Source organism: Sebastes fasciatus, chromosome 21 (assembly GCF_043250625.1).
Source record: "Sebastes fasciatus isolate fSebFas1 chromosome 21, fSebFas1.pri, whole genome shotgun sequence".
NCBI classification, from domain to species: Eukaryota; Metazoa; Chordata; class Actinopteri; order Perciformes; family Sebastidae; genus Sebastes; species Sebastes fasciatus.
In genome coordinates this window covers 10419906-10433221 of record NC_133815.1, presented here as the reverse complement: position 1 = coordinate 10433221, position 13316 = coordinate 10419906, and the positions used below count along the sequence as shown (strand labels likewise).

The following is a 13316-nucleotide window of genomic DNA, read 5'->3' as shown; positions in this document are numbered from 1 at the left end:
AGAATAAGAATGATAATAATGATAATAATAATAATAATAATAGTAATAATTATAAGAATAAGAATAATGATAATAAGAATAATTATAATAAGAATAAGAATAATGAGAATAATAATGATAATAATAATAATAACAATAATAATAAATGTATGCTTGATCTTCCTCAGACATGCTCTATGTAAGGCTACAAACCGCCAAACATTATTTGTACGTACAACATTTTGTATTAAATATCCAATTTTATCACGTACAATGTCCATTTTTCCTGAACAAAATTAAAGCTTTTTTTTTTTATATGCCCTTGATATTATGAGTCTTCATTGCTTACAACTTTAACCATCATTTCTTTGTATTCATTTAGTTTGTTTTGTGTATACAAAGTTATTTTACAAACATTTTTATGTATTTATATTTCTAATTTTATTGTTTCTTTTCATTGTGTCTTCTTTTTTTCTTGTTATTAATAATAATAATAATAATAATAATAATATTTATCACATACAATGTCCATTGTTATTTCGGAAAAAGCAATTAAAAAAAAACTAAATCAAGCTCAACAAGAAATATAATAATAATAATAATAATAATAATAATAATAATAATAATAATAATAATGATAATAATAATAATAATAATAATAATATTTATCACAGACAATGTCCATTTTTCTGACCAAAATTAAAAGCTTTTTTTTTTTTTTACAATAGCATTATCTGTTGCTATGCAACCGCGTAGAACAGGACGGCTAATCGAACTGCAGATTGCTGAATGATATCACCTAACAAGCTCAGTACAGGCTCGATTTTTCTGTCATCTCTATTTATTAGCTTTGCCTAGCTGTGGAGCTGCTGTTAACCTCAACCTGCCTCTCAGCTGTTGGCCGCTAGCTCTCTAGCTTGAATTAGCTGCACAGCTTCCAGTAATGCCTTCTAACATTACTCTACCTCAGTGACATTTAGTTCAGATAGCTGTTGAAGCCATGGGGATAACACAGAGCTCGTTTCTGTCGGATGGAGGAACTTACAGCGGATATCATGTCCACGGGGTATGTACAGTAGTAGTGCAAGGTTACATGCAGCATGCTCTGTTTGTCAATACAGTTCACTTTATGAAGCCAGTTTAAGCTCAATAACTTACTAACTATGCTGGTCCTGCACACATATTGTTGTTGCAATGTATCTATGAAGAAACATTGTCACTGTTGTTTATTTGTCAGGTATGTTCTGTGTGTGTGTGTGTAGTAACTCGTGGTCAGTGTTAATGGTGTCCGCCCATGATGAGGTGGCACTTGGCAACACACCCAGCGTTGCTACAGAGTATCATTGTTGAGTCCTCTCACTGCAGAAACTGATACTAAGTAACCACTAGTGATGGGGATTCAGGCTCTTTTTAGTGAGCCAGATCATTTGGCTCAGGTCACCAAGAAGAGCCGGCTCTTTCGGCTCCCAAAACAAACGGCTCTTTGTTTTATCACCTCTGCCTTTTATAGTTCAGCCAAATTTAGCTTTAGCTGTTTTTACCTATGATTAGTATGTCTGCACATATATCACTTAAATTATTCAATATAATTATACTAAACCTTATAATTTCCAGAATACCGTAATTTTACATGCTGCCTCGTTTCCGACTGTCACTCATCTTGTCTGCTATTCGCGCAACGCACCGCACCGCAACGCACCGCAACGCACCGCAACGCACCTTAGCGCACGGCACCGCAACGCAACGCACCGCAACGCAAGAAGATCGTCCTATCATTCTGCCTTGAATTAATAATAAAAAATTATAAATAAAACGGCTCTCGGACAGGAGCTGGCTCCCATCGTTCACTTAAAAGAGCCGGCTCTTTTAGCTGGTTCGTTTGCGATCGACACATCACTACAGGGAATGAAATAAGCACCTGCCACCTGCCAAATGTACAGGGTAAATGTTGGCTGTGGCAGGTAAGACTGTCAGGTCACCTGCCACCATGGCAGAAAGGTTTTCCTTATATTAAGAAATATTATTTTAAAAAGCAATTCTAAAGGCAAGGCAAGGCAAGTTTATTTATATAGCACATTTCATACAGAAAAGGCAATTCAAAGTGCTTTACATATATAAAAGCAAGATAAAAGAGCATAAAGTGCATAAGATAAAAACGAATAAAAGAATATAAAAGCAGAAGCTCATACTAGTAGCCTAAATATAAATTATAAAGTTACATGTCATCTATGTGGAACAGGGGCTCCGGAGCCACATGCATCTCTTAAGCTCCTCTCCAGTGGCTCCCTGTGGATTTATAAAAATTTAAATGAATAACTGTTTTTTGTTTACTTTTTCATTTTTATTTATCATTGTTGTAGGTCTATGGTACGACGGTACGACGGAGTGTTAGGGCCACATTGAGGAAAAAAAAATTCGAGAATAAACTCATAATATTAATTAATTAAGTAATAATATTACTAGAATAAAGTTATAGGTTTACGAGAAAAAAGTCGTAGTATTATGAGATTAAAGTCATAATATTATAAAGTAATTATATTATATAGTAATTATATTGTATTATAATTACACGTAGTAATTTTACGTATTATTTTCCTTTTTTCTCTTAAACTTATGACTTTATTCTCATAATATTACAACTTTTTTCTCGTAAAGTTATGACTTTATTCTTGTAATATTGCGACTTTTGTTCTTGTAATATTATGACTTTATTCTGTAAATCTCAGATGTTTTTTCCCTCAATGTGGCCCTAATACTCCGTAGTACATTTGCACTTTGGCCCTCACTGCATTAGACTTATATACTATATACTTAAACTATAAACTGTGTTACCTTCATCACAATGCTCACATGTTTTGCGGCTCCAGACAGATTTTCTTTTTTTTTTGCCTAAAATGGCTCTTTTGATAGTAAAGGTTGCTGACCCCTGATGTGGAACAACTACTGTGCCATATCTCACAATCAGGATCCCAAAATTTTGGGCAATGCAGTATCTTTAGTTGACACACGGGGCGACTATAACACAGTAGCTATTATGTCAAATCAGCCAAATCTCATGTGTGTTTTTCACATTTCAGGTTCAAGAGGACTCCCCAGCTCTGAGGGCTGGTCTGGAGCCCTTCTTTGACTTCATTCTCTCCATAGGAAATACCCGGCTTGTGAGTAGACTCCTGTGAGGCTTAAGTAAATGGTGGTTTGGCATGTCCACTCACCAAAATGTCAATATATTATCAAATAACAAACATTGAGTGAGCAAATGTGAGTTTAGAAGTAGCATTTTAATGACTGCATTGAAATCAGGGGAAGTGATCACTCTCGGTTAGCTGAGGAAAATTGCACAGTAGATATTGATGTCAATCATTAACATGAAAAGGACTTTTTCTGTGATTCATCTTTACAACTTTGTGCAATTCAGCTGCAGAGGGTATGATCCTTTTAAAACATGCCATCACATAGCTATGGATCCCAAGATGCTGGTATACTTTCACTTAAATCATGTAAAGCCACTGTTCTATCCCTGCATAGGACTTTTGAGCCCTTATCCTTAGACTGGTTTTAGTAAAGCTACATGTTTGTCAACTGTCTTAAAGGTCTAATTGATAACATTTTTATGTAGACGAATATTTAAAAAAAAATAATAATAATACTTCCACAGAGCCTTTAGAAAGGTGCCTACTAAAAGTATGGCTTTTCCTGAAAAAATAAATATTTTGATTGTGAATTAATCATTTTAAACATTTTGGCAGGTCCAAAATTAATGTTTTGTTTATCTCTGTGGAAGATAACTGACGTTCAATTCCCACTTCTAACGAGGCTTGTGAGCCAATCACGTGGTATTTCTGGGTCGTCAGTTAGTGTTGAAAAAAACAGATGAATGTCTTAGATTGACGGTAAGTGCCTGGCAACGACTTGTTGTGAAGTAAATGCGATGGAACGGGGGAGGGAGAATACGACATTTAGTGGCTGAGTGTTATCAGTGTTATCAATAACACCTTAAAGTCCTAGATGAAGTTGCAGTTTTACATTTTTTATGGGACAATAAAGATGAACTTGTGTGCTTCTGTGCTGTGTTTCTGCAAACCCAGATTGACAGCCAATTTTTTTCTTCCCCGCAATAACCTTTAAACATCAGGCCTTAATTATAGCCTGGGCCATACAGTCTGCTATAATCTCATTTCATGTTCTTTTGCATGCTTCGACGTCTCTGCACTGTCAAAGCTGGAATAGTCCACATTTCTCTTGTTTCTCCAGAATAAAGAAAGTGACTTGCTGAAAGACCTTCTAAAAGCCAATGTGGAGAAAGCGGTCAAACTCGAAGTGTACAACTCTAAAACCCAGCGGGTGAGGGAACTGGAGGTGATACCTAGTAACATGTGGGGCGGTCAGGGTCTGCTGGGCGCTAGCGTCCGCTTCTGCAGCTTCGAAGGAGCCAATGAGAACGTTTGGCACGTCCTGGTAAGTCAAGTCTAGCCTCAATAGGGGCTATTCCTTAACTTTCTTTGTTCAGCTCTTGCTGGCCTGATATAAAACAGTTTATTGGCGGCTTTGAGGTGGTAGCCAGTACATTATTTTAGCATTTTATTTCAAGTTAGAAGAAATTAGAGTAGACGGTTTTGAATGTGTTAGTTGATCCTAACCATTAAAAGAAGTCATATTCTTTTAGGGTTGGTACCTCCTAATTTGGTACCACCAAATGGACAAATGTTGGTGTTTTATTGTCACATATAAATTCAAATATATACAGACTGTGGTTTTAAATACAAATAAAAACGGCTTCATAAACATCTTAACCTTTACAGGATGTTGAAGCCAGTTCTCCTGCAGCTTTGGCCGGCCTTATTGCTCACGATGACTTCATCGTGGGAGCTGACCAGGTGTTGCAAGATGTAAGCTTTTTTTTAATCTTTTATTCATATAAATGGATATAATAACATTCATGGACAAAATACAGTGTAAGATCTTAAATTCCTTTCTTTTTGTGTTGCAGTCTGAGGATTTCTTTTCTTTGATTGAAGCCAATGAGGGGAAACCTCTGAAGCTGCTGGTGTACAACATGCAGACCGACCAGTGCAGGGAGGTAGTGGTGACTCCAAACGGAGCGTGGGGAGGAGAGGGAAGGTATGTCTTTTGAATAGCTGCAACCTTTTCTTATCACGTCACCTACAGACGTACAGATATCTCTAACATTTACAGTAATACACTTGTTATTTTGTTTTGAATTGTAGCTTAGGCTGTGGCATTGGCTACGGCTACTTGCACAGAATCCCAACTCGTGCAGCTCCGACTGACACCCACAGCAAAAATGTTCTGCCATCTGCGGTGATTGACAGCAGTGAGGAGCTGGTTGCCAGAGACCACACTGAGGCACATCTCATCACATCTTTTTTTTATGAAATGTACCTGGTGGAGTGTTTTTCCTTGTGTAAAACACAAGTTCTCTGTTTGCAGATGACTCCAGTGGATGCACACAGCCCCTCTTGTGAAATAGATTTGCATCAAATCGAAGGAGCTGTGCAAGACTTGTGTGTACCTTCGCCTACTCAGTCAACTGTGGACTTAGGTAACCAGATCTCATTTTGAGAAGCATTCATTTGTTTTCAGTGTCTGATTTAGTGGTTTTCACACAGAATAAAATGTATGAATTTGCAGATATTTCCGACATACCCGAAGCGACGACTCCAGACTTGTCAGATACGGTTTCCACCAATGACATGTGCCAGAGCTCCATGTTCGTTAATTATGGAGACGACTCTGGTGATCAGTGCAGCTTGGGTAAGTACCTCTACACCCTCTACAAGTGACTGAATTGTGCAGCTGATTAGAGCCGAGTACATGTTTTTAATGCCGTCCTCCTTGTAAAGGAAAAGGAAAATGGTGAAAACCAGCTATCGTTCATTTAATGGCTTGGTTGGTGAATTATTTTCTAGAGTGTTTCTAAAACGGTGTCAAGGTTTCCTTTGATTAATTAAAACAAAGTTGTGCTAATGCCTCGTTTCCACATAGCTCTGTGCACGTATGCAAGTCAACCGGAAGTTCATTCATTCCTATGGGAACCTCCGTGATCTCCGATGTGTTTGTGAAATTCCTCCTTCCAATTTTTCGGTCCGTAATTTGCCTTGAGTGCGTTGAAAAAAAAAAGTAACTTTTGCTTCATCTTTAACTCTATTTTGTTGTATTTTCTTTATTTCTTCTATCTAGTGTAATGTAGTTTGGTACATACATTTATATAGAGATTTATAAATAGTGTTTTTTCTTACCTACCTCATGTCTTTTGTGTGAGTGATGCATGTTTTTTGGGGATCTATGTAAATTGCTGCTGTAACACCTCAATTTCCCTTTGGGGATCAATAAAGTCTACCCATCTACCTACCAGTGAAGTTAGCTTGTTAAGCAACGCTATAGATGTGACTTGTCTAGAGGGAAAAACAGACTATAGATATCAAAACACTAGTAGTAACTTCTCTCCCATATCTGCGGTGATGTTTCTATCCATCCGTAAAGAGATGCATGTCCTTGCGTTGACCACTAGAGGGCATAATCTGTATACTATGCGGATTTACAGATACAAAACAAAACTGTGGAAATGAGGCGTTTGTATCTTGAGGTGCACCTTTCCTTTAACTAAACTTGTTTATTTATTTATTTTTTACAGATACCTCATCTTTTGACCAAAGACCTTCCTCTCCAGAGAGGGAGGAAGAATCAGACATCCAGGAGACGGAGCAGGAGGGTGTTATTGACCGGATAACCGCCACTTCTCCAGACGACCTCACAGGCCTTGAAGTCACCACAGAGATCCTGAGTGACGCGAGTATCCCAGAGGTGCAAGAGACCAGATCTGAGCCCTCAAGCTCAGTGAATATTATAGAGGAAGAGACGTCGGAGACGGCTGCATAAAAGTATAAGTAACCTGTTCAACTCATAGTAAGAGGAGATTTAGAGCACACTAGGATACAGAACGCTTCTATCATGAATTCAAGTTGCATCACTGGAACTTTTTTTTAATTTCTAAGCGTTTTATTTATATCCAGGTGCCATTGCTGCATGCTGAATTGCACATTTAAGAAAGATAGTATGTTTACTGAAAAGATGGTTAATACACATGAATGTACTCTTTAATTTAGGCACACTGTATGTCTCAACGTCAACCAGGATGAAGCCTTAGTTGAGTCTTAGTTGCTGTTAGAAGTCATCCTAGTTTGCACTAAAAAGCCAAAGGGGATTCTCGTATTGTTGCTCTCACTAGTAGCACCTGCTGAATAGTATGAAACTGTTAGACAAGGAAAGTTTGAGCTGGAGTTCACGCAGATCCATCATGTGGTTTTATGTTTTATATTTTGGAATTTGGGGTGGATGCTTTTACTTTTGAGTTCGACTACAAGTGTGAAAAAGATAGTTTTAATCTCAGGCATTTACCATTTAAGCCTTTTTGCCTTAAGTCTCATTTTAAATACCCGCCTTTCTTACTGTATGTGTAGGTTTGACTTCTGATCGGTGTAAATGAGCGAGCCGGGTTTGATGCAGCTCTCTGATTGTTTTCTGTTTCTTTTCTTTATAGAGATTTTAATTAAATTATGTTACAGATTTTTATTGATGGAAAAAAATATTCAAATATTTATAAAAAGAAGATGCTCAAGATAAACCTGCAGCAGTCTTTTTTTATTCTGTTAGGTGTGTGCATAATAAGAAAGATGAAGTCTCAGCATTTTCTGTAGTTTAACTGCTAAAAACCCACCTGCCTGCTGGCGTGTTTAGGGTTAAATGATGATAAACAATGTTTTGAATGATGGTAAAAAGTTGTCTATTCATCAAAATACTTCAGTATGTTTTCCACTGTCACAGAAGTGAGTAAAAGCAATTAGCGCATACTGCATTTTGATGACTATAAAACCGTTTACCATCATTCAAAACATAATTTAACCCTAACCCTAAGGGGTTAACCACTGAAGAGAAGACTGACAATATAGCAACAGCTCACACATACAATATAGTATATAAGTATATCTTTTCTTTGTAAAAAAAAATATATTGTACATGTGTAACTTCATGCTTTTAGACAGCAGGTGTCAGCAAACGCCTCATTATAGATCCCAACCAGGAAAGCTTCTGCCATTGCAGCTTCTGCCATTGCTGTCAAATTTAAAATCTTCTGTATCCTATTTTTAATAATGAATGTCGACATGCAGCTGAACAATATTCAAATCTTCTTTGAACTCTTCAGGGATTTATTTGTTTGATCTAGTGGAGCAGGAGCATCTTGTATTAATAAGGAAACTTAACAGCACTGATGCCTCTCTGACCCAGTGGCATCATTAGTACCATTAATATCATCCCATGCTGCATATATTCAGCTTTGGTATTATATATATATATGGTGCCTGCTGGGTTTGCCTGGAAAAGCCCTCTACAATATGAAATCAAATATAGGACATAAAATATTAAAATATAGATTTTCTGATGTAGAAATGATCTCTTGCTCATGATATAGAGACCTATGTTGGCATTTCTTTGGCTATTTCACCCCGAGGATCCTTGTCTGACACTATATTCAGCATTAATCATAATCACAATGCGTTCTCATTATCTCTATTTATATCCTTTCTATTTCTAAATCAGAATATCCAAATATTACTGAGACCCTTAAAATGCAAAAATCTAAGCAGGGAAGCTACAGTAGCAGAGGGGGAATACGCCTCAATTATTTACCATGTAGGGCCCTCCTCAGTTGAAGGGGGGGGGGGTTGGGCATTAAGGGAGAGAAAGGACTGTGGGGGAAGAAAGACGAAGAAGAGGGAGATGCATTAGTCTTCATCCACCACAGAGTGAGTGGTGTTCTGAAGGAAGCCTTCCTCTGACTGGCACACCTGTATGTCTTGTTAAATGCAGGATTATATTTCTAAGATGAATATGTTGCAGCTTCCTGCCTACACGCTGAAATTTAATAGTAGCAATGTTGCAGAAAAATCAATGCCTCAAGCTTTTTAAATCAACACTGTACGGGGTGGTGTTTAGTTTGTTTTTTCACTTCTTATCTCAGGGTGAATACGCCGTTTCAATGCCTCCATGTTAGGTGTGCAACATGAAGATAGCTTTATTTGAAGAAGCCGCCTGAGGCAAAAGCCAGCAGCTGCATGCCAGGGGGGCGGGAAGCCGAGAGGTGAAGTGTAAAGGGGGCCACCTCTGGAGGAACATGCCTCGCCTTCGTTTTCTCCCTTTTCTGAGGCGGTTTCAAAGGCCACTGTGACGCAGATGAACCCACTTGTCAGCTCAGCTTTATCTCAACCCCTGAGAGGCTCGGCTCACAGGCACCAGCATAGTGCCCGTTGCGTCAGCCTGTCGTTGCAGCATGACAAATTGTGAAATAGAATAACTACGGAGAAAGAGAGAGTGGATGGAGGGAAAGGTATAGAGAGAGAAAATGAGCGAGTGATTGCTTGAAGCACAGTGTTCACACGTCTCCACATAAAAGTGCATCTTTCTTTTTCTCTGGCTGAATGTGCAGGGTTGACACTATGTCACTCGAAAAAAGGATATAAATGCAGCAATTCACAGATGTTTTAAACAGCCAATTCTTGGTTCATATATCTGGGCACAAATCCCCACCTCTCACACACTTCTATTTTCAGTTTTTGACACCCTCCCACCCTAATCACAGATATCTTGGCGCCTATATTTGGGACCGCTGGGAGCTGTATTTTAATACAAGTGTCATGCAGTGCTCATCACAGTGTGCACACCAGATCCTGGGAATAATCTCTGTAAGTGCCGTCTGTGTTTCGCCACCAATGTACAGGTCGTAATTACATTCATCCATGCAAGAGGACCGTCACTCTGCGGGGCCAGAATTCATTAGGAAGTTGTTTTCATCTCCTGCAATCATTATCCGCAGGTTATATGTTTGTGTCTATTTTTACAGGAGACAGTTATTTGCTACCAGCTCCCATCAATTTGCTCTTAAATTATTGTTCAACACATGCTGTAGCCTGAGAGGCAGTGCTGTTGGTAGTGGAGTGAAAAATGGTATTTTTTGTTATCGTTTTCACCTTGTGAGTCTGTGCATGAATCATCATGGCTAAATGTGGTCCTGGAGACACCTACTGTAGCAGGACAGAGGCGGTTTTGAGTACTTTGCAGGTGTTTCATTTGTCTGTCTGTCGGCATAGTTGTCACCACGATAGAGTCGTAAAGAGGCAGTCCCGAAACTTAACAGGTGTGTAGTTGAGATCAAAATGAAGGTCCAGTTTGAAGATGGCCGTGGTGCAAGCAAAGGGTTCCGCCTTTACTGGATAGCTGACAGTAGAGAGATGGAAATAAGTGGAAAAATAGAAGGAGAATGATATGCTACAAAGGTCCCTGGCAAGACATGCCCAAAGCCTAGAGGCAACCTGGGCTCCCACCAGAGCTTGTTGTGATCTGCCATTTCTGTGGTTAAGGTTTGCTTAAGTTTAGGCCAGTGGTTCTCAACCAGGGGTCCGGGTTTCCTCAGGGGTCCTTGAGGGAGTTCCAGGGGGTCCCCAGAAAAATGGGGAATAGTTTATTTTCACTATTAAATTTGCTATAGATGTGAGCCCAATGTCAGTAAGAGTCATAGTGTTTCTGATAAGAGGTTGCACTTCTTCCAGCAGTTATCTCCCCAACTATAGTAGACAACTACAGAATTCTAGTCTTTATCATATCTAACAATCAAAATCTTTTCAGATGGAGGTCCCTGAAGCAAGATCTTATCAAATGGAGGTCTGTGACCTAATGTGTATCAATTTAGAGGTCCTCGACAAGAAAACAGTTCAGAACCACTGATTTAGGCAACCAAAGATAGAAAGATTGTGGTTGTGGTTAAAAGGAGCTAATGTTGATTGTTGTTGGAGGTGACAGTGGTCTCCTCTGTCAAAGTCAGAATTTTCTTTTTGAAGTATTGGACACATTAAGGTTAGAGTATAATCAGTATAGATCATAATGATAGAGCCGACCCCATCCCTAGGTGGTTTTGTGGCGGTATAACACCATCACGCTTATCAGGAAAGTAGGCTACAAAAAAATTGATTTTTAAACATTTAAACAAATGGTCAACTTGGTTGTTTTCTGGTGAGGACAGACCACAAACGTCAAGGTTACGGTGGCGCTAGAGGAAATGTCAGGGAATCACCAAAGTTAATAGGATCATCCAGACATCGTCTGGGAACCATGAATATCTGTAAAAGAAATTGTGTCCATCCATTCCGTTAGATGTTGAGATATTTTACTGGATAAGCAAAACTTTTAACCTGTTGTTGGAGCTAGACGAAAGTCAAGGAAAAACCCAAATCTGCAGGATTCATCCTCTGGGGACCATGATGGCAATCTATCCAATAGTTGTTGAGATATTCCAGTCTGGTAAGTGGTGGACCGACGAGCCAACATTACCATCCCTCGATGGCTAAACAGACTTCCAAAAACATCCAGAATGATGATTTTATCTTAAAGCCAGCAGGTGTCCCATAATTCTTGGCTACATCCCTGTCTGGGATCGTTGCCACGTCTCACTGTCTAACATCTTTTCCCTTCCTACTATCAAAAGCAGCGACATTGCTAAAAGTAAATCTTTAATCTTGTACAATTCGTGCTGGTTTCCTGGTGATAACCGAGCAAGAGATAAAGCAAATGGGATGCAGCAGCCAATAAGGAGGTTAGGAGAGGGTGCCCTGCTTTATTTCCAATACTAATTGCCATTCAGCAGGGGTGGGGAGCTGGCCACACAAGACAGCACACATTGTTCTGCTGTCAGGATGACCCTGCTGATGTCAAGTGTGTACCCATCTGCTACTGTGGCTCCCAGTCTCTTAACCTGGATAAAAATGACTCACTTTTATGTATGCCACCTTTTTGTTACTGCTTTATGAAAATGCAGTGTGTTGTAGAAGATATAAAAGAGTCTACCTGAGCAGAGAATGAAGTCACTCTCCCTCTGTGTTTGTGTGTTGTAATCAGAGTTTCTCCTGGCTTTGTTGACATAGCCGTGCCTTTTAGTACATGTTTGTTTGCACATGTGAGTGTGCCCCACTGGCTACAGCTCACAGCCGCCGCTCTACACTTCTCTCACACGGCAGTTACAGCTGATAACGCCGTCCCAACCCACGGCGTCGTCGCAGAAGCGTAGCGTATCTTGCAAAATGAAACCCATAACGTTAGCCTACCTTTGTGTCTGACTGTATACTTTATATACTACAATTCAGCTACAATTCTGTGCAGTGTTTTGTGTTAGCTTTTGACGCTTGCAGTAAACAGCCAGTGGATGGCACTCTTACCGTTTATCCTCTAAAAATGGCCGATTTGCTGTTAGAGACGTCACATTCCCATTCCCTATAGATATTCTCTAAATTTCGCGTTTAGCACCTATAACATAGGAGCCCAATGAATTTGATATTTAGCCATGAGCTGTTTTCTGGTAGATGCTCATAACGTTTCTTTTCCAAATAGTTTGGAAGTGCGGTTTTTCTTCCCAGTGTGTCCTGGAGGCATTGCTTTGCAATGATATAGTAACATTAAAAAGAAATATTGCAATCCACCGTCGGCTGCTGCTGTCATCACGGCAGAACAAAAACAAGAAAAACCATTTTGTTTTGGCAGCTTTTTCTGTATATAATATACAGAGTGCTCAAAAAGTGTCAAGCGACTGCAACTTCATCGAGCCGGCAGCGTTTTTATTACTCCCAGTTTTCTCGTTTTTTTGTCTGGCTGATCAGGGAGCCCTTTTGTTCCGGTGAGAAGCAGCAGATGAGACAGAGGGATAAAGGTTCGGCTCAGCCTCTCACAGCGAGTACGAGTGGATGGGGAAATACAACTCAGCACGTTCCCTGCTGTTCTCCTGTGTGTGTGACATATTTGCTGTGACATCCCCACCACTACCACTGCCATCTCCCCCCTAGGGCAATGCATGCCTGGCTTTGGCCCTCCTCAGTCCACATATAGAAACATGCGCACGATATAGCATGTTAAAGGAAAAATGTAGTTTTGCAGGGTTAGCCTGAATGTCAGAAACAATGGAGTAATGTTTTTGTCATCTAGAAATCGTTAGGTGAGGCTGTGAAACTGTAGGGCGACACGCACAGTGTTCATGTAGGTGGTTTGCAGTTTCCAAACATCGCAGCTGCACTGCTACAGACGTGTTATTATGATCTCTTATTTGCATAAATTCTAGTTGTCAAGACATCCTTGATATTGCATTGTTTCCCTTGTCGATGCATCAAATCCTCAGTCACACGATTTATCATCCACTCACACAAGCAGCCTCAGCACTTACTACCAATTGTAGCTCCTTCAATCAGCTTTGGCTCTGCTCTGCATGTGCGTGTGTTCATAAA

General features: G+C 39.5%; 1 protein-coding gene across 1 annotated transcript; it reads left to right on the top strand.

Annotated features, from left to right (window-relative positions):
* The first annotated feature begins 819 nt into the window (after positions 1 to 819).
* On the top strand, positions 820 to 7621 carry LOC141759451 (Golgi reassembly-stacking protein 1-like). Its single transcript, XM_074621519.1, has 9 exons — positions 820 to 1045; positions 3057 to 3137; positions 4231 to 4434; positions 4779 to 4865; positions 4967 to 5097; positions 5205 to 5343; positions 5428 to 5539; positions 5629 to 5751; positions 6632 to 7621. Exons 1-9 carry the CDS (start codon positions 980 to 982, stop codon positions 6874 to 6876), a joined length of 1188 nt encoding a protein of 395 aa, XP_074477620.1. The 5' UTR covers positions 820 to 979; the 3' UTR covers positions 6877 to 7621.
* The last annotated feature ends 5695 nt before the right edge of the window (positions 7622 to 13316 follow it).

Excerpts from the sequence above, each read along its gene's own strand:
- LOC141759451 (XM_074621519.1), top strand. The coding sequence starts at position 980 with ATGGGGATAACACAGAGCTCGTTTCTGTCGGATGGAGGAACTTACAGC. Across the intron at positions 4,435-4,778 it reads AGAACGTTTGGCACGTCCTG|GATGTTGAAGCCAGTTCTCC; the intron begins GTAAGTCAAGTC and ends TAACCTTTACAG. Across the intron at positions 4,866-4,966 it reads CTGACCAGGTGTTGCAAGAT|TCTGAGGATTTCTTTTCTTT; the intron begins GTAAGCTTTTTT and ends TTTGTGTTGCAG.